At 33.8% G+C, this 18,049-nt stretch overlaps 1 protein-coding gene and 1 long non-coding RNA gene across 2 annotated transcripts in view; one reads left to right on the top strand and one right to left on the bottom strand.

Annotated features, from left to right (window-relative positions):
- LOC117228025 (opioid-binding protein/cell adhesion molecule) overlaps positions 1-18,049 on the top strand; it is a 722,263-nt gene that overhangs the window by 217,458 nt on the left and 486,756 nt on the right. Inside the window, exons 5-6 of the mRNA XM_076528700.1 lie at positions 16,200-16,273; positions 17,098-17,247. Coding sequence (XP_076384815.1) covers positions 16,200-16,273; positions 17,098-17,247 — 224 coding nt within the window. The remainder of the gene's footprint in view (positions 1-16,199; positions 16,274-17,097; positions 17,248-18,049) is intronic.
- LOC117228026 (uncharacterized) lies at positions 12,758-17,434 on the bottom strand. Its single transcript, XR_004492219.2, has 2 exons — positions 17,078-17,434; positions 12,758-16,678 (listed from the first exon to the last, which is right to left on the bottom strand). It is a non-coding gene; the product is annotated as an uncharacterized LOC117228026 (long non-coding RNA).

Here is an 18,049-nt window from a genome sequence, read left to right as displayed (position 1 = left end):
GATCAACATTTCAAGGTATTATTTATATCATTGTGTCTACGTCAATTACAAAAGTATGATACATTGGTTCGTTTAATAAATATCACTTGTAAAGAACAATAAAATGTTCAGTCATTGTGTCAATTATTTCAGTTCTAAATGCAAAATGTCTCTCATAACTCCTTGCATAATTAACTGTACGACCAGTTAGCATTTATACAATTAACGTTCCCAGAAAAAAACTGAACTAAAGATTAATTTTCACGGTCCGTGGTTTTGTTTTATGGCTACCGCGCCACAAAAACTCGTAGCCTCAAACACTCGGCACAGCTTCGTGTGCTAAAAAGCGACCGCGCAGCCATAAATCAACGGTGAATCTCGACATCAACAGCATGTAATAATAAAACAAATTTTTAGCGACTTCTAACCCGACAGTCGAAAACCCTTGCCCGATGCACTCGCATTTCACCGCTACCTGATAACCAAACTCAGCAACAACCACTTACAAACTCGACAAACAAATTATTTTGTTTGTTATTAACAAAAATTATTATATTATATTATTATTATTTATATTATTTTTTATTTTATTTTTTATTATTTATATTATTTTATTATTATTTATATTATTTTTATTATTATTTTAATATATTATTTTGTTTGCTATTAACAATTTAACAGGAGCAATATAACAATATCGCGTGAAATATTATTTGAAGCTGCATGAAACATTATCATTTCATTGAACATGATATAGTGAATTTGATTTGAAATGTAAAAGTATTTATTTTCTTGCAAAAGTACTTGTAAAACAAATCGCGTATATTGTGACATATATATTGTGATAAACATTAACAACATTTCCACTTCACCATCGACACAACGAATTTCCTAGCTAATACATAAATTGTGCCTCATCTGCTTTAAAATTCAAATCTATTGATTAAATTGACGATTGAAAAGCCTGTCGATTAAATTGACCATTGAAAATTCCGTCGGTCGAAACGATGACACCGCAGTCTGACAGTGAAAGTGTCGGCGACACCTGAGCCTCTGTCGGAAAGGAAATACCGAGGTGGTGTTCGAAAAGTCGGCGAGGGGTAGATTATACGCGCTGAATAACGAGCCGTGCGCCGAACGCTCCGTTCCCAGACATTGTCCTATAATTTTCCAATTAAGGCATCGGATTCCCATAAATCTTACGGCTACGGACAGCAACCATAAATTCGACGCTGTACAGAACGACAAACCGACCTCTATTCGACGCAGTTTTCGATCCGAGTCCTTACATTACCAACTAAAATGTCAGAATCGAAGAAACGGGGGGAATCCATTACATTGTAACAATCTCCCTACACTCGAGAAAACTGTCATGATTCATAAATGGGATCATAATTGGATCGCCTTTTACAATGGTTGACAAAAGTCGCGTGTTTGCCTCGAATCAATTCTTAGTTGCTCGCGATGTAACCTCAAGTGTAATATTAACACGTTATCTGACGATAATTTTATCATTTCCGCAAGGCTACGATTTACCGACAAAACATCTTATTCAATTGTTTTGACACACTTTATTTCAATCGTAACATGTCGTTGTCAGTAACGTTATCTAATTATTTCGTTTGGGATTATAATGTAGATAGATTATGATAGAAATTTAAATTAATCGATTTTAAATGGGGGTGATGTCAATTATAATAACTTTTTAATATAAAATATAATTGTAATGAAATTTTATTACAAATTTGAATTTTAATAGATTTTTATAGAAATTTAAGATTATAATAGATTTATAATTAGATTGGTTATCGATGGTTTAGATGGAGGTGAAATTGATTATATTCAATTGTTTATATCAAATTTAATTATAATAAATTTTTATTATAAATTTGAATTATATAATGGATTTTAATAGAAATACTTTCAAGAAAATAATTGTTTAGATTTCTCTTACAAGGAAGGGTTTTTAGCTGTCCGCCGATTGCTTTGGTTTTTAGATATGCTATAGAGAACCGAAAATAAGAAATACGTATCTTTTTACATCGGCGCGTTTTCATATTTAGGGGGAGAAAACACCCCTCGAAGTTACATAAGATGGAATACGAAAAATCACTTAAAGTTAGTTGAAGTATTATTATCAAATTTCTTATATTATATTATAATATAACTTAATTTGTAGCATATCTGGGGGGAGGGATGAATACTGCTCTTGTTGTCAGTCACTAAACTACCCTTAATCGTTTCAATGCATATTTAAAAGATTTGAAAGTTGCAAGGAGTTCGTATAATCTTCAAAAAATCTTAGATTTCATTCAAACAAATTATTGCTTGATAATAAATTAGTCAATTTATGACCTCCCACGCTTACTGAGGGGTTACTCTCAGACTGCGGTGAACTACATTTGCCTAAATTGGGGCCGATCAAATTGGATTAAAGATTATTTCTTGAAAATTGTGTGCTGAATAAGTACTTTGTTAATAAGAATAATATTATTGTAAACAGTGTATATTAAATTATTGTTAAAAGTGCAAATTTATATTAAAAGTGTAAGAAATACAAAATTGTGAGGTAATCAAGTGTCAATGAAATAACACTTGTTATGAACAAGTCTATTCTACTATATATTATTATTATTATTACTATAAAATATTCATATATTTTAGAAACTTATTCAGTGACTTGAACACTGTGGCTTTCATGTTACATTTTTAGTTCAAAAAATTCGCGGACGCTTAGGATTAGATTTGTTATAAAAGTGACTTTACTAAATTACCTTGTAATTACCTTTCGAAGCTAACAATTGACAAATTTCATCATTCAAGCATATATTACAATGAAATTGGCGTTTAAATAAATTTAAAACAAAATATTTCTATATGAACTGTAAGAAGCAGAAGTTAGATAAAAATATATTTATCCATTTAATAATGTCAATATATCAACAATAATGCGCAATAGCATTTTTAAATTCCTTGAAAGTCTTTATATATTTGTATTCCACATACTCTTATTTTTGTTATAAACGCGTTACTATCCGCAGTCCAGTGACAATTGTAAGATTATAATTCACGTCGCAAATAGTTCTAGGGCCCACCGCGGAGCGGCGCTTCTAGCATCCTGTGCCCCTTTCCCTTTTTACAGCGCGGTGCAACGTGCTCGAAATCTAATCGTGCAGATCCGGCGATTGTTATCATCTATTATTAATATTATTTTACTGCCATTGTGCGCGTAATCAATAATATATTGCCTTTTGTTTACTAAGCTACGAATATATACATAAAAAATTCATTGTAAGTTCACTAGGCTACCAATAATCGAGGATAACAGAAAAATAACATTTATTACATTTATAACTAAATAATTAAGAGCAATGCTGGGTCAAAATGCGAGAATTAATTAGAAAATTACATCCCGCCGTGCTACTGGCGAAGAAGCACAATTTAAAATCGGTAGAGAACGGGTGTCTCTTGTTTTTGCCAAGCAGCGTATGTATTTGCTGCATCGACAAGTTTTTTTATTTTCTTGTCCGTGCCGTCGCACAGAAATATTGGAGTTCGATGTGCCAATTACTTTGTCTCCAGGAATAGAGTAAGGAACACGGGAAAAAGTGGCGAGGAAAATTCGCCGAACAGTTTATTCATTATTTACGTCAAAAGCGCCCGATGAAATTTTTCATCAAATTTTTTTTTAATCTCACTTGTCCAAACTTTAGCCTGCATCGCTTTTGCTGCTTTAGCTCTGCTCTCGACGTCGCCGGATCCTGTCCTCTCCTGGCTGCGGGACCGGATAAAAACCGTTCAACGAGAGCAAAATAATTTATATCCGTAATTTCAGTAAGTTTGTTGCCAATAGTTTTCTTCGAATATGTTTTATGAAGTCGTGATATGGTACACGTAGTGGTATGGGAAATACAATGTCAGTCGCAGCCGCAGAGTTACGCTTTAATTTTTTCTGCATCTCCGCCATAATCACCTGTCTATTTATACAGAGAACTGATTTATATTAAAACCGTTTTTCGGATATTTAAGAAGGAAGTGCTGGAAGTTTATAATACTGCAGATATCTCTTGTCGGAAAACATTTACATTCGATTTTATTCATTTTATGTATGCGAGATTGATCGATGATTAAGTTCGTGGCAATTTATTGCATACAAATCAATTTCGTGATGTAAAAAGCAAATTTTAATTGCGTTTTAGAATTGTCATTCGAGGATGCAAATGCTGTATGTACAGAGTAATTAATTTATCTTCGTTGGGAACTCTAGCGATGTTGAAATGGAAGATGGACACGTGGAAAATCTTCTGTAAACATCGAAAATTCAGTAGAAAGTCAATTATGATACTAGCAAACAAAAATGTTTATATCTCAGAAACGGTTGACCTTTCGACATATGTTTACTAAAGCTTTTTTACTCAGTACAATGTATCCTGTATACCACATAAATATTGAATGGTCTTTTTTAAAGCTTTTTTACTCAGTACAATGTATCCTATACACCATATAAATATTGACTGGTTTTTATTTTAAATACCTTGTATATACAAATTGAGGTGGATCGGTTACATGCGAGAAAGGAGGATCCATCTGCTGGCGGGTCTGGAGGTAGCCGCCACAGCTACAGCTAAAGCTGCAGCGAGGTTTGCAAGCGCAATAGATTAAAGCGAAACTAGACTGTGAGTGCAAAAGAATTACAAGCGTAACGTGAGTTGCAAGCACAAAAGTACACAGATACTGGACTGCAAACACAGGAGAGTTTTACAAGAGTAATTATGTATTCACGTAACAGTAGCTGATGACTAAAGACAACTGACAACTAACCGCGGCCGCGGTGTGAGGGTCTATTTACATCGATCGTTGTGGGCCATCGGGTAGAAAAAGAAAATGAGTGGGATTTTTGAATATTGGAAGGACTAAGCAGCGCTGAACATTTGTTACAGTGCACGAGGGCAATGCCTTGTAACGTACGGAGAATTTTCCCACGAATTTTTTATATTTCTTTCTTTGTATATCGCGAGTCGAGTACCTCCAAGGGGTACGCGACGAACGTTTCTGGAATCGGACCACATAGGGACACCCCAACTATCATTTTTCCAGAGAAAATCTGGCTATATAAAAGGCCCAAACGCGACCGGGAATCGGGCTAGTTTCGAGTCATTCGTCGACGTGGAAACTCTTGTGAGATCGAGTCTTAATTCTCCTTCGAACAATCTAGTAGGTAATTAGATATCAAATCAGAGAAGCCCCCGCCGACTCGGTGCGAAAAGCTGAGAGCGCGATAGAGTCCGCGAACACCTACATACATTTGTAAAAATCCAAAACGCGTAATAAATTAGCTTTTACCAGTTTTCTTTGGTTACAAGTTCAATTATTTCCGTTTCCTATTTCGAAGCAGTAGCTGGTATAACCCACAAAGATATATCTTTACCGCTCGAGGTATATCTTTATTTCTCTTTCTTACAAAGTTACGAGGCAGCCTAATACCAATTTCTCCAAATACTTATCCTTACCTTAAAGGTAGCCACCCGTGCCGAAATAAGCATCGGCTGGTCCACGCACCCCTATCAAAAATCCCAATTGCATGCAAGCTCCGGCCACCCAACCTGCCTGGCCCTCGGCTCGTAACAGCCTTAACGAACAGCGCTGCATGGGAACAAACGGAAAACAGGTAACGGATTTGATATTGGGATTATTGGAAGGATGGCCCAGGCGACAAATACATCGCGATCATGCAAACAGAAAGCTGTTTATTGTATTCAGTATGGATCGTTCACCTGAGCCAAGGCGTTCAGCTCGGTTAGCTGAGCTCGACTTTGTGTACAGAAACAAACGTCGCGCTAGAGTAATATCAACACCGACCCAGGCGATACCAGTAAAGACGAGGTGATCGACTGGCGATCTAAAATTGGTCGATTTGATTTTAGACAATCTTCCTGGAGCTTTAGTTAACGATGTTGATATTGTAGGAATAGGAAATAAAGGTCGAATGGCATTCTTTTTTTAGAAGGAACAGAAGAAAATATATGTATTAATAAGAAATTGTAAACACGTCTTTCTTGTATGATGTCTTCCTTTCATACTCATTCACATTCTCTTGTACAAATGTATGTACAACTTTATATAGCACGGTCATTTCCAATATATATACATACATATGCAATTACGATTCTTTCATACTTCATGCAAATGCACACAAATGCATACATAGTACATACAAACGTTAACACACAAATGCATAATAAGATAATAATCGTTATTACATAATAACAATAATCGCTAACTGCTTAAGTACTGCTTCAATATGTTGAAACGAGCAAAATTAAATTTATTGGTATTACGATGCCTAGAATCCGTACAAACCGTACAAACGTACAAAGCGTCAACGTCACGGTCATTTCCAATTTTATGTTCACGCGATAATGCTCAGAAAACAATTTATTAACGTTAATCAGGTGCATTGTGGGGCCGTAGTGGTCGAGGGTAACCGCCGGCGAGATAAATACACCATTAACAACAACACGTCGTTATTTAATCATATTATTGCAATATCTCATTGTTACATTCATATTATAATGAAAATTCTATCGTGGTCTTCGCGGTGCTACGAATGGCTGTCGATTTAGATTATTTCTCTCGAAATACTTTTCTACGAAAGTACCAATTACGTCATATGGTTCATTTGATCTTGAACCTTGATTGATCAATTACGTTTTATAAAATGCTTCGATATGTAGTTTAGATGAAAATCTGCACGTGCTAAAGTACTTTTTCAATTAAAACTGAAAGGTAACCGAATTTTGTTTTCCTTATTCTATAGGGTACGTTCGGAAGAGTCCGACCACTTTTTGAAAAAAGTGTCTGATCGCTGTGGTTTTTCAAAATTTTATTGTATTTTATCAATCACGAGTTATTACACTTTCCGTAACAAAGCGTCCATCTCATTGACACACGATCAACATTATTATTATTATTATTATTATTATCACTATCGTAAAAATCCAACGTGATCTGATCTGGCCCGAGATTTTCGGGCCACGGACGAGTTTAGTCCCTTGGTAGGCAATCTAAACCTAAACAAACGTTGCTGCAGGACCATGCGTTGCGCTCGACGTTCTTGGCACCGCGCGGAAGAAGTAATAAAGTCAGTTTCTCCTCAAGCAGGTCTGGCCCTTTGAGCCGAAATCGGGGAACTGCGGGAATCCCGGCGGTTATAAAGGCCGCGGCGACTGAAAGAGACACACAGCCAGCCGGTATGGCACGGCGGCGCGGAAATAAAATAAGGGAAGTAGAATTCGAAAGGCCGCGAGGGACCGCAATATCTTTCCATCAAATTCGGCGGGCGAAACGGCACCGCGGCGTGCTCGACGAATCGTTCGTTCGGAACGTCTTGCAGTGTTTGATCCGTACGACAAAGGTCAAAAATTCACACACAAAGCCTGAGATCTAAAAACACTCTCGTCTGTCAGCAAGTCAAGTCTGTATCGCGAAATATTAATGACGAAATGGAGTTTTCGAAATTGCTCGACAGATTTCGAGCAGAGCATGCCAATTTGTTGGTGAAATTTCAACTTGGAGCTTAATGCAAGAAATCGATGCACTTTTTCCGTCAGGTTGATCATTGGTGAAATATAAATATAAATATAAATATAAATATAAATATAAATATAAATATAAATATAAATATAAATATAAATATAAATATAAATATAAATATAAATATAAATATAAATATAAATATAAATATAAATATAAATATAAATATAAATATAAATATAAATATAAATATAAATATAAATATAAATATAAATATAAATATAAATATAAATATAAATATAAATATAAATATAAATATAAATATAAATATAAATATAAATATAAATATAAATATAAATATATAAATATATAAATATAGAATAATCTAGTTTTTTATGCGAGTTTCGAGTGAATAATTTTAGCCAATTAACAATATATTTCTATAATTCTTCGTGTTAATATATTTATCAACTTTAACAAGACATTTCAGAGAAGTGTCTACCTGATTTTGTGTTACCCTATTTCTGAACAAATTAAACTGTACTTTATTTCTCGCATGGCGGACCATAGTGGCCGTTGGCTGGGTCTCCCGTATAACTAATACCAGCATCTATTGCATTACACTTTCATTGATTGATTTATTTATTGATTATTGCTAATATTGCCATATTGTAAAAATAAGTTGAATGGAAACAGTAACATTCTTTCATGCGAGGCTTTGTTTGTTAGTAAAGTAATAAAGTAGAATTGATACGTCATGGCCAGACGCGCCACTTTATTCCTATTCAATAATATTACTTTTTCAACCTAATTTTTCTTGGAAACGGAGCCTTAAACGAAAAACTATTATTTGTCTTTTTCGATACATTTTTGTATGTTGAATCACTTCTCGGCTGTACCACGATTTTGGGAACATCATGTACAAGGTGTCCCACAATTATGTAAATACCCAGAAAGGGTGATTTCTGAGCTCGTTTGAAGTAACCTTTTCCTTAGCGAAAATGTAATCCGCGGCTTTGTTTACGAGTTATTAACGAAAAACACTGACCAATGAGAGATGACGGCGCGAAGTTCTAGAGCTCGCAGCACGAGGCTTTGACAGAAGGTCGGGGCGGACTCGAGCCGCGTTCGAAGTATTGAACAAGTCACGTGAACTTTCCGGATTTCTTTTTATTACGTAAAAGTGACATTTTTAAGAAAAACGCTGTTCACCTCTACTTTAGAACGTCCGAAGAATATTTACTAATTTTTCGGACCCGAAATAATAAGTAATTTAACTGTGACGGCCGTTTGAATTTTCTAGTGCGCATGACATCTCGCGTGTGTAACATACGAAATTTATATTTTATAACATAAAACAATATAATATAATAATATAATATTATAATATATAATATATATAATTATATAATAATCAATTATATAATATAAATAATATAATATAAAATAATAGTAATATTAATTTATATTTTAATTTAAATAATTCCGTGTCCGAACACAGTTCAACGAATGATTCGCAAAGCTAATTTAATAATCTTCGACTGTTAAGATAATTGTGGAGGGAACACCCTGTATAAACAAGATTATTCAGACATTCCAATACAGTATAAACGTGCATAGTTTTGAATCGATACGAGCATCAGCGAGTTTCCCGATTTTTTGTCCCTCGTTCGAGATAGCTGTGCGTCGCGGCATGGCGACGGAGTTTATCCTTTCGGAGAGATTATGTGCTCCGTCTTTCCAGCAGATATTAGAAGTCCCTTCGTTCCTTTTGCTGGGGCTGCCGCTGTACCGGGAGAATTCGCCTCGCGAGATTGGTCCGGCCAGAAAGGCCGAACAGTCCTCTCGCCCCGGTGCTGATAAATTTCTCAAGGATTATCCCGTCGTCCTTCGCGAAATAGTTAGAAAGGAGAAGCAAGTACGCGGGGGGTAAGGGGAGGAGCAGAACGTCGCCACGTACCGACGGGGACTGTTCGAGGAAAAGAAGAAGCTGGCTTTGCTTGTACCTCGCCGAGACCGATCAACTGGCAAAATCATTTTCAACCGCTCTCGCACGTCTCTAGAAATTTCCGTCTTCGTAAAATTAAAGCAGCAGAGAACCTTCGCCGCCGTGTCGCACGGTGTTTGGTCCTGTACAGGAATTTTGGACAGAATTGGCTAAAAATAGCTAAACTACAATGGTGTGCATTATTATATTTTATTAGTATACATATATATTATTATATTATATATTATATATATATATATATATATATATATATATATTATTTTTGTATTATATTATATATATATATTAGTATATATTATTATATTTTATTAGTATAATACTGTTTTCTATTATTTCTAATGTAGAAATATACAAATGTGATGATTTTTTGATCAGTTTTCGTAAATATACAATAATTATGAACTCAAACAATGGTGTGCATTATTATATTTTATTAGTATATATATTATTATATATTATTATATTATATATTATATATATATAATTATAATATTATATATAATAATATATATATATATATATTATTTTTGTATTATATTATATTTTATTAGTATATTTCTGTTTTCTATTATTTCTAATGTAGGAATATACAAATGTGATGATTTTTTGATCAGTTTTCGTAAATATACAATAATTACGAACTCAAAGTAACTTTTACATCATTACTGATATTTAAACGAATACCAAAACAAAATTGTACACGCCTATTTTATGCAAATAATATTAACGTTTTTTTAGTAGAGGGAGACCGAGGCTCGAAGTTCAGATTTTGAGAGACCATAAAAATTGACTGAGAAATTAATAACTATTTTCGTTTCTAATTTATTGTTAAATTTATGCCACATTAAAATTCTCAACTCAAATTTAATATATTACAATGAGTTTTTCATAGAAAAACACGTTTTTTTTGCTCAACTCAAGCGAAATTTCTTACCCCATCGTGGGGCAAGTTGTTAACGCTCTGGAGTAAGTTGTTACTAAGAAATAAATGTTACTTTCTAACGAGATATTTCATTCTCGGATGAAATGAAACACAATTTTATCGATAAAGTTTGTTTGTTAACCCTTTGCACTCGAAGCCATATTAACTGGAAAATTTAAATTAACCTTTTTGACTTATGGTACTTCCATTTTATATGACAAACCGCATTTTATGCATATGAAATTGAGTCTTGTGACTCATACAACAGTTAGACTTTTAACAATTCTTTATACCTAAGCTTTGATATTATAAAAATTATCTTGGGACGTAGCGTAACAATTTTTTTTAGTGGTGTCTCACCACTCGAGTGCAAAGGGTTAACTTTGGATTAACAGAAATACGGATATATTTTTGGAAGAAAAAATATACTATCCTTGGCACAAATTTTAATGTAGTAAAATGAAAATAATAATTTAATATTATGAGAATTTAGGAACAACTTTACTTAAACCTGATAGAAATAACCTCTAAAACGATAAATACTGGATATCGTCGAACGGCTTTGTCAGAATCACAGTTCGGACAAATATACGTTATATTGTTATACATTATTGTTATACATTATTATTGTTACACATTCGCATGCTAAAACATAGCAAGAACTGTTTGTACATTTGGAGCGGGCGGTAACAATATGCCTCGAGTAATAAATAATAAATAATAAATAATAAATAATAAAAACAATATACCACAAGTCATTGACATGTGTGGCAATATATACAAATATTTTGTTTATACATTCAAATATTCTAACAAATGCTATCACAACATGTTCTTAAATGTTATTTGATTTACAAGAACAGTACAATAGACGATATTGACATTAAATAATTGAATTAGACAAAAATATAGTGACTGCGAAATATTTACTTACCTGATATGTGACTACTATCTTGTCTGAAACTACACAATTCGCTGTCGCGGACGCTATCAAAATGATCGACGGTGTAACATGATCCGTTCACGCTTTCAAAACGATTGTGAAAGCATATCGCGATTCTCTTTTATTTGAAATATATTATTACCATCGGAAAATGTATTGTCATCATAAATATTATTATATTTATATTATTATATTTATATTATTATAAAATATATTATTATATTTATATTATTATAAAATATATTATTATATTTATATTATTATAAAATATATTATTATCCTCGCCGAAAATCGTATGCCATATTATCCAAAGCAAATTAGTTGTATCGTCGCCGTTCGAACCATATATTTAGGTGTCCATCTTGGCAAACAACGAGACACCCGGTAGATTACTATTCGCAGTTGGTCATTAATCTTGATACAAAATTAAGGCGAAAACCTAGCGATCACGGTACACGTTCTCACGGTGACGTTGCTCGGGTTAATTTTCATGAACAATCCATCCGTTACCTGTCGGTTAGCATTTTATAACGAAGTAAACAACCGGAATGAGGTCGCGCGGCGCAAGTACGGAACATAGTGATCGCGCTGGTAATAAAAGTTCCCTAGTACGTCGCTATAAATCACCGCTGCAAAGCCGCGTCCGATGCGAGACGCAGCCTTGTCTTATCCAGCTGTGAGTCCTAGACGCGCGGCGGCGTTATTCTGTCTTCGGATTGGATAGAAGGCAACGCTGTAAATATTCCAACACCGCCATTAGCTCAACAAAAACACGGAGCGCGCAATTATTCTGTCAAATAATCGCGAAGTTCGGCCAACGATCGTACCGCATAAATATAAATATATATTTATGTTATATAATATGTTATATAATATATATTATGTTATATAAATATATATTTAATATATATTATGTTATATAATATATATAATATATATTATGTTATATAAATATATATTTAATATATAAATATTCATCTGACTATGGGTTTGATAATAATAGAAATATTTTAATTACTCAACTGTGATTTTAACGAGATTTTTCGAGATATTTTCACATATATATATATATATATATATATATATATATTTTTTCTTTTACTTATTAAATATATATTTAAATTAACGAGATCATTTATATAGTTTAAGAAACCGTTTAGATTCTTAGATCAACTGTGTTTTAAATGTACTAGGCCAATCGTGGATGAAAATGTTTTAGTGTTTATTTATGCTCTATTAAGTTAATTGGGAAATAAATTATATTTCACGTAAGAATATTTATAGATTTTTAGATAAACTATATTCTTCTCTTCCTTAATTTAGCAATTGGAATCTCGGATATAATTTGGGATATAATTTAATTTCGATATCATATGTCGATACGATAATTTATTTGTTCATTGTTCACGTAAATTTGTCTACAAGCAATTCGGAAATCGAAAGAAGTTATTGTGAACTAGATTCGTTCGTTTCTTAGAGAATGATTAATTATTTGCGCGCACTTTAAATATTCAGATGTCTTCGTAACTCGAGTACACTATGAATAAATTGCATAGTTCGCATACAAATTAACAGACCGCGGATTTTTATTATATGCAAATTAAAAATTGCCTGCATCGATTGAAAAGTATATAAATCGAGTAGCAATTTCATTCCTCCTTGGTAGAAAAATTCCTCTCTATAATATTTAATCATTTTAATAGATTAAAAACAATGCATTGGCGTCTTAAAATGTTTTACATTTTTATATTATTTTATACTGTAATTACCGAATTTTACCACATAAACGCACGAAATCCGCGGTGTGTCAGTGTTTCTACTAATTAGTGATACAGCTTTTGAACGTATAATATTATATATCACATGTTATTTTTATTGTTATATTATATTATATGTGCCCATAATTATGAAAGTGGTCTAAGTCATATATTTCTTGTTTCGAGATATTTAATGAATCGCATTTGAATAAATTAAAAAATATTTGTACATTATGCGACATTTTAATTTATAATTTTATTAGTCTTGATTAATGGAGATTTATTATAGATATGAAATTTTGTGTGAATTTCATAGGAAAATGTTGTTTTTAAAGCTTGAATTGACTTAGACCATGTTCAAAATTAACTGAATGTCCTATAATTGACTTAAAGTAATACAAAATTGTGATTTTTATTTGAGCTGTTTATTTTGAAAGTGGTGTAAGTCCAATGTCATCGAAAGAAATTGTAAGTGGCGTTGCGTGGGGTATTTAGACAATACAAGCTCGGATTCGGCATTTTGAATTTCTTTAATAAAAAGAACTTATACCACTTTCAAAATAAACGGTCCATTTGAAACAACAACTTTAACGAAATAATTCATAAACATTTATTAATCATTTTTAAAAAGTAATCCATTTTTATCATAATTTCGAGTTTTTAAGATTTTTAAAATGTTCCTGAAAAAAGTGGAGGGATGTATGGTAGTAAAAACATCAGATCTTTATATTTTTCTTCCGTTACTGGTCTAGTGGTGTTGTATAATGGAAGTAATTGAATATTTTCGTATATTTTTGGTCTTCCTCTTTTAGGTAAAAGATCCAAAACTTGGAATTCAGAATCATCTAAAGAAGTCTTATAAAACATTTTATAAGGTTCATTTTTCAAGAATCTCATCCATTGAATTTTTAGCCAAGAGACAGATTCGCCCGCGGTATTTTTTACTCTCCTTGTTATTGATTTTTCAAGTGATTTCGTTGAAATAAAATCCGGCTGTGACATTCGTTTGATCGAAAATGTATTTCTTTTTCTACAATTTTCGATCAATTCATAGTAATGTTGACTTAGACCACTTTCATAATTAACGCTAAATGAATTCCGTATAACGTTGTAATTACAACTACTATCTAAAGGTTCATTTTTGACGATATCGTAAAAATGACATTGAATAAATTTAGTTTAAAATCATGTCGTGTGTGAAATAAGTGATAAATTCATTTTTTTTTAAATTTTGATTTAGACCACTTTCATAATTATGGGCACATATATCATATAAACATTAATAATATTATATTGACACATTAACATATAATACAGAATAGAATAACTTTCTTAGCAACAATTGCTGCAGCTCCTAAAACGATACTACGAAGGAACATGGAACGAAAGTTAATGTCGGAATAGAAAACCGATTTTACAATATATCGGAAACCAATATAATGCTACGTAAAAAAGTTGAAATTCCAGAGTTGGGTGTCTTTGGCCGACGGGGTGGTCTATGCGAAGAATTTCTCAAAAGACTAATAATCGATGTAACGAACGTATGAAACATTAATAGACTTTCGAAAATGTTTCCCGCGATTGCGTGTGCGTGTATCGGATCGATACGGATCGTAAATTCTTTGCCCTGCAGTTTGGCGTGCTCGCAGCAGAAACCATAAACGAAACTTTCGAACTTTTCTGATATCGTTCTATTGGGTTGGCAACTAAGTGATCGCGGATTTCAAATAAGAAGGAAAATTCAAAATTTTTCTTTAAAAATATAACTTCGTTCAGTTAGATACTGACCGTTCTTGTCGATGACCTTTTGCCATCGTTCTGGCAGTGTCAAAATTCCACGTTCGTAAAATTTCTGATCTTTGCTATCAAAGAACCGAATTAAATGTGATCTGACATGATCAGCGTTATTAAAAATTTTACCATTTAAGGAGTTCTGCATGGAACGAAGCAAATGGTAGTCCGAAGGCGCAAGATCAGGGCTATATGCTGGATGTGACAAAACATCCCAATCCAGTTCCAATAATTTTTGGCGAGTGGCCAAAGGCTTTGCATTATCATGGTGGAAAACAACACCCTCACGATTCGACAATACCGGCCGCTTTTCTTCAATTGCATCGCTCAGTTTGGCGAGTCGTTGAACGTACACGTTTGAATTGATCGTTTGCTTTTGTGGCATAAGTACAAAATTCCTTTATAATCCCATCAGACTGTCAGCATAATCTCTTTTTTTGGTGAATCTCTGCTTTTGACGTCGTTCGGGCTTGTTCATCTTCCGATTAACGTTATTATAAACTATCCACTTTTCGTCGCCAGTAATTAGGCTTCTCAGAAATGGATCAGTTCCGTCGCGTTTCAGAAGCGAATCGCAGTCAAATGAATTTTCTTGAGCTGGCGAGGGACTCATAAATCGAGTTTCTTGACATAACCAAGCATTTTTAATTTTTTTCCAATGCATGTGTGCGATAAAATTGAGCTTCTGCGCAATATCACGTGTTGTGCTATGACGATTTGAATCGATAATGGCTTTGATATGGATCTCATCGACTTCAACTGGACGGCCACATCGTTGAGCATTTTCACAGTGAAAAATCAGCAGAACGAAATCTGGCAAAGCAATTTTCACGCTGCCTTTCTTTCAAGGCTTCATTTCCATATACGGCACATAACTTCTTTTGTACCTGCGATGCGTTCTTGCCATTTCGGAAGTAACACAATAAAATATGTCCGAAGTGCACGTCCTGTTCTTCCATTTTTAATTGGGATAAAAAGAAAACTAAAGCACTAATCGATATAATATTTTTACTAAATTAAAGGCAGAAGTCCAAACAATAAGGAAAAATTATAGGTTGGATGCTTCGACTACGCTAGCAAAACAAAAAAGAAAGTGTAAAGTCCATCAATCGACAAAATCCGCGATCACTTAGTTGCCAACCCAATATATTCGTTGGTTGTAACAAGGTTGCCAGTAAATTCGCGGTCAAGGTTTAATTACGCTATTGTATACGAGTGATAAAGCCTCGGCAAGGAATGGTATAATCTGGTTCTAAATTGTTTCAGGTGCTAAGCCGTTTCCTGGACTGGAAAACCTGCCGAGGTCGTTCTGGCATGAGCTCAGTTCGCCTTTTACCGAGGTAAGTCGGCTGCATAATTGGAACAAGGAGTTAAAATGTCTTTTGAAAAAGCTACGGCCCATACCTTTTGCACCGTTTCCACTCTGCACGCTGTACAAAACTGTTATCTCTCTCTCTTCATTTCCCTTCCTGTCTTTTCATTTTTCCCTTTTCTTTCTCTCTCCCTCTCTCCCCCTCTCTCTTTTCCGTCGTCTGTTTCTACTTCTCGCTTGATGGCTGACAAAGTGCCGTAAACGTTTATGTAACATCTGCGATGCGAAATATTTGTACCTTCTGTCATAAATTCAGGAACATCGTCTTCCAGTTTCGACTGCAGATGTTCGTACATTTTTATACGTTTTCCTATTATCGTGTGTCAGAAAAGCTCGGAGAAGGATACGAATTGTTATCATCGGTAAAAGAATACTAAAACAAAAGATTATAATTGAACATCTTCTTTACACATACATACAATTCCGAAGCGTCACAATTGAAAATAACCTTAAACAGCACATAAAGAAACGAAATAATTAAGCCCTACATATTTTTACGCATTTTTTATTATTATTATATTACGTTATATTATTATGTTAATATAATTAATAGGTGTAAATAACTAGATCGCGGATTTTGTGCATTGTTATAATAACTAATTGCAAGTTGAGTACAAAACTGTGAAGACGTTGGAAGAGAATCGAAGAAAGTCTTTCTGACGTGCACATCTTGTTTCTTCTAATTAGATCAGACAGTTTTTATTTCGCATACGAAATCCGCAGAGATAATAACGTGCATTAATAAGCCAATAATATAATCTGCGGTAGTCACCTAATTGATCATGTCGACAGGTATACGAGGTGGAAAGCATCGCGACGGAAACCGGTGGCACACCGGAGCCCAGGCCCTTTTTCGAAGATTCGGAGAACAACATTACCGTGCAGCTCGGTGCCGATGTGTATATGCACTGTAGAGTACAAAACCTGCAGGATACCCTTAAGGTAGGTTCCCATTTCTCTACTTTTACCGGGCGATCGTCGTGCAGCAGCAACGTTCCGCGTTTCGGTCGTCGCGGGAGCACCGGTTGAATAATCTTGGAACGCATCCGTCTCGCTTAAAGAACGCTTCTTAAAGGATCTCAAAAAGCGTCGTTGTACGCGAGCCTCGGGTACCCTGCACATTTTTCGAGGAAACCTCCTTTCTTTAAAAGAATATCTGCTCTTGGTACGCCGTTCTTTAACGCTGCACGTCAGCCACGCTTTGCAAAGTGTCAGCAAATTATCTGTCTCATGCATATGGATGTCGTTCGTTACAATGCAGGCACGAAGCTGTTTTACTTTTTGTCATTTGTTTGAAACATTACAGAGACGGTATCTACGGCCGAAAATATTCGGACACATTTCAAACGCGGAATAAATTTTGATACATTCGACCGAATGCCGTGAATCGTTTTGAAACGTTCGAAGGTTTAAACAAGCACCGAACTAATTTCTGCAGACATTAAAATTGCTCGAAATATAACAAAATAATAAAAAAGACTTAGTGGCTTTAGAGATAGGATTCTCTGGTTTCGTTCTGATAAACAATTATAATTAGATTGCGGATTTTATGCGTTTATGAGAGAAATGAATCGGTCAAATATCAAATTGTAAGGTTATTAGAAGAATTTTTATATAATATATTATATATAATATGTATTATATAATATATGTTTAATGAATATAATAATTATGGCAAATATACATATAATAACTATGTATATTTAATATATATTTGTCATAATTATTATAACTAATTTATGTT

The sequence above is a fragment of the Megalopta genalis genome, chromosome 2, assembly GCF_051020955.1.
Source record: "Megalopta genalis isolate 19385.01 chromosome 2, iyMegGena1_principal, whole genome shotgun sequence".
Taxonomy (NCBI): Eukaryota; Metazoa; Arthropoda; class Insecta; order Hymenoptera; family Halictidae; genus Megalopta; species Megalopta genalis.
Note: the sequence above shows the minus strand (reverse complement) of the source record. Positions and strands in the feature narration are given on the sequence as shown.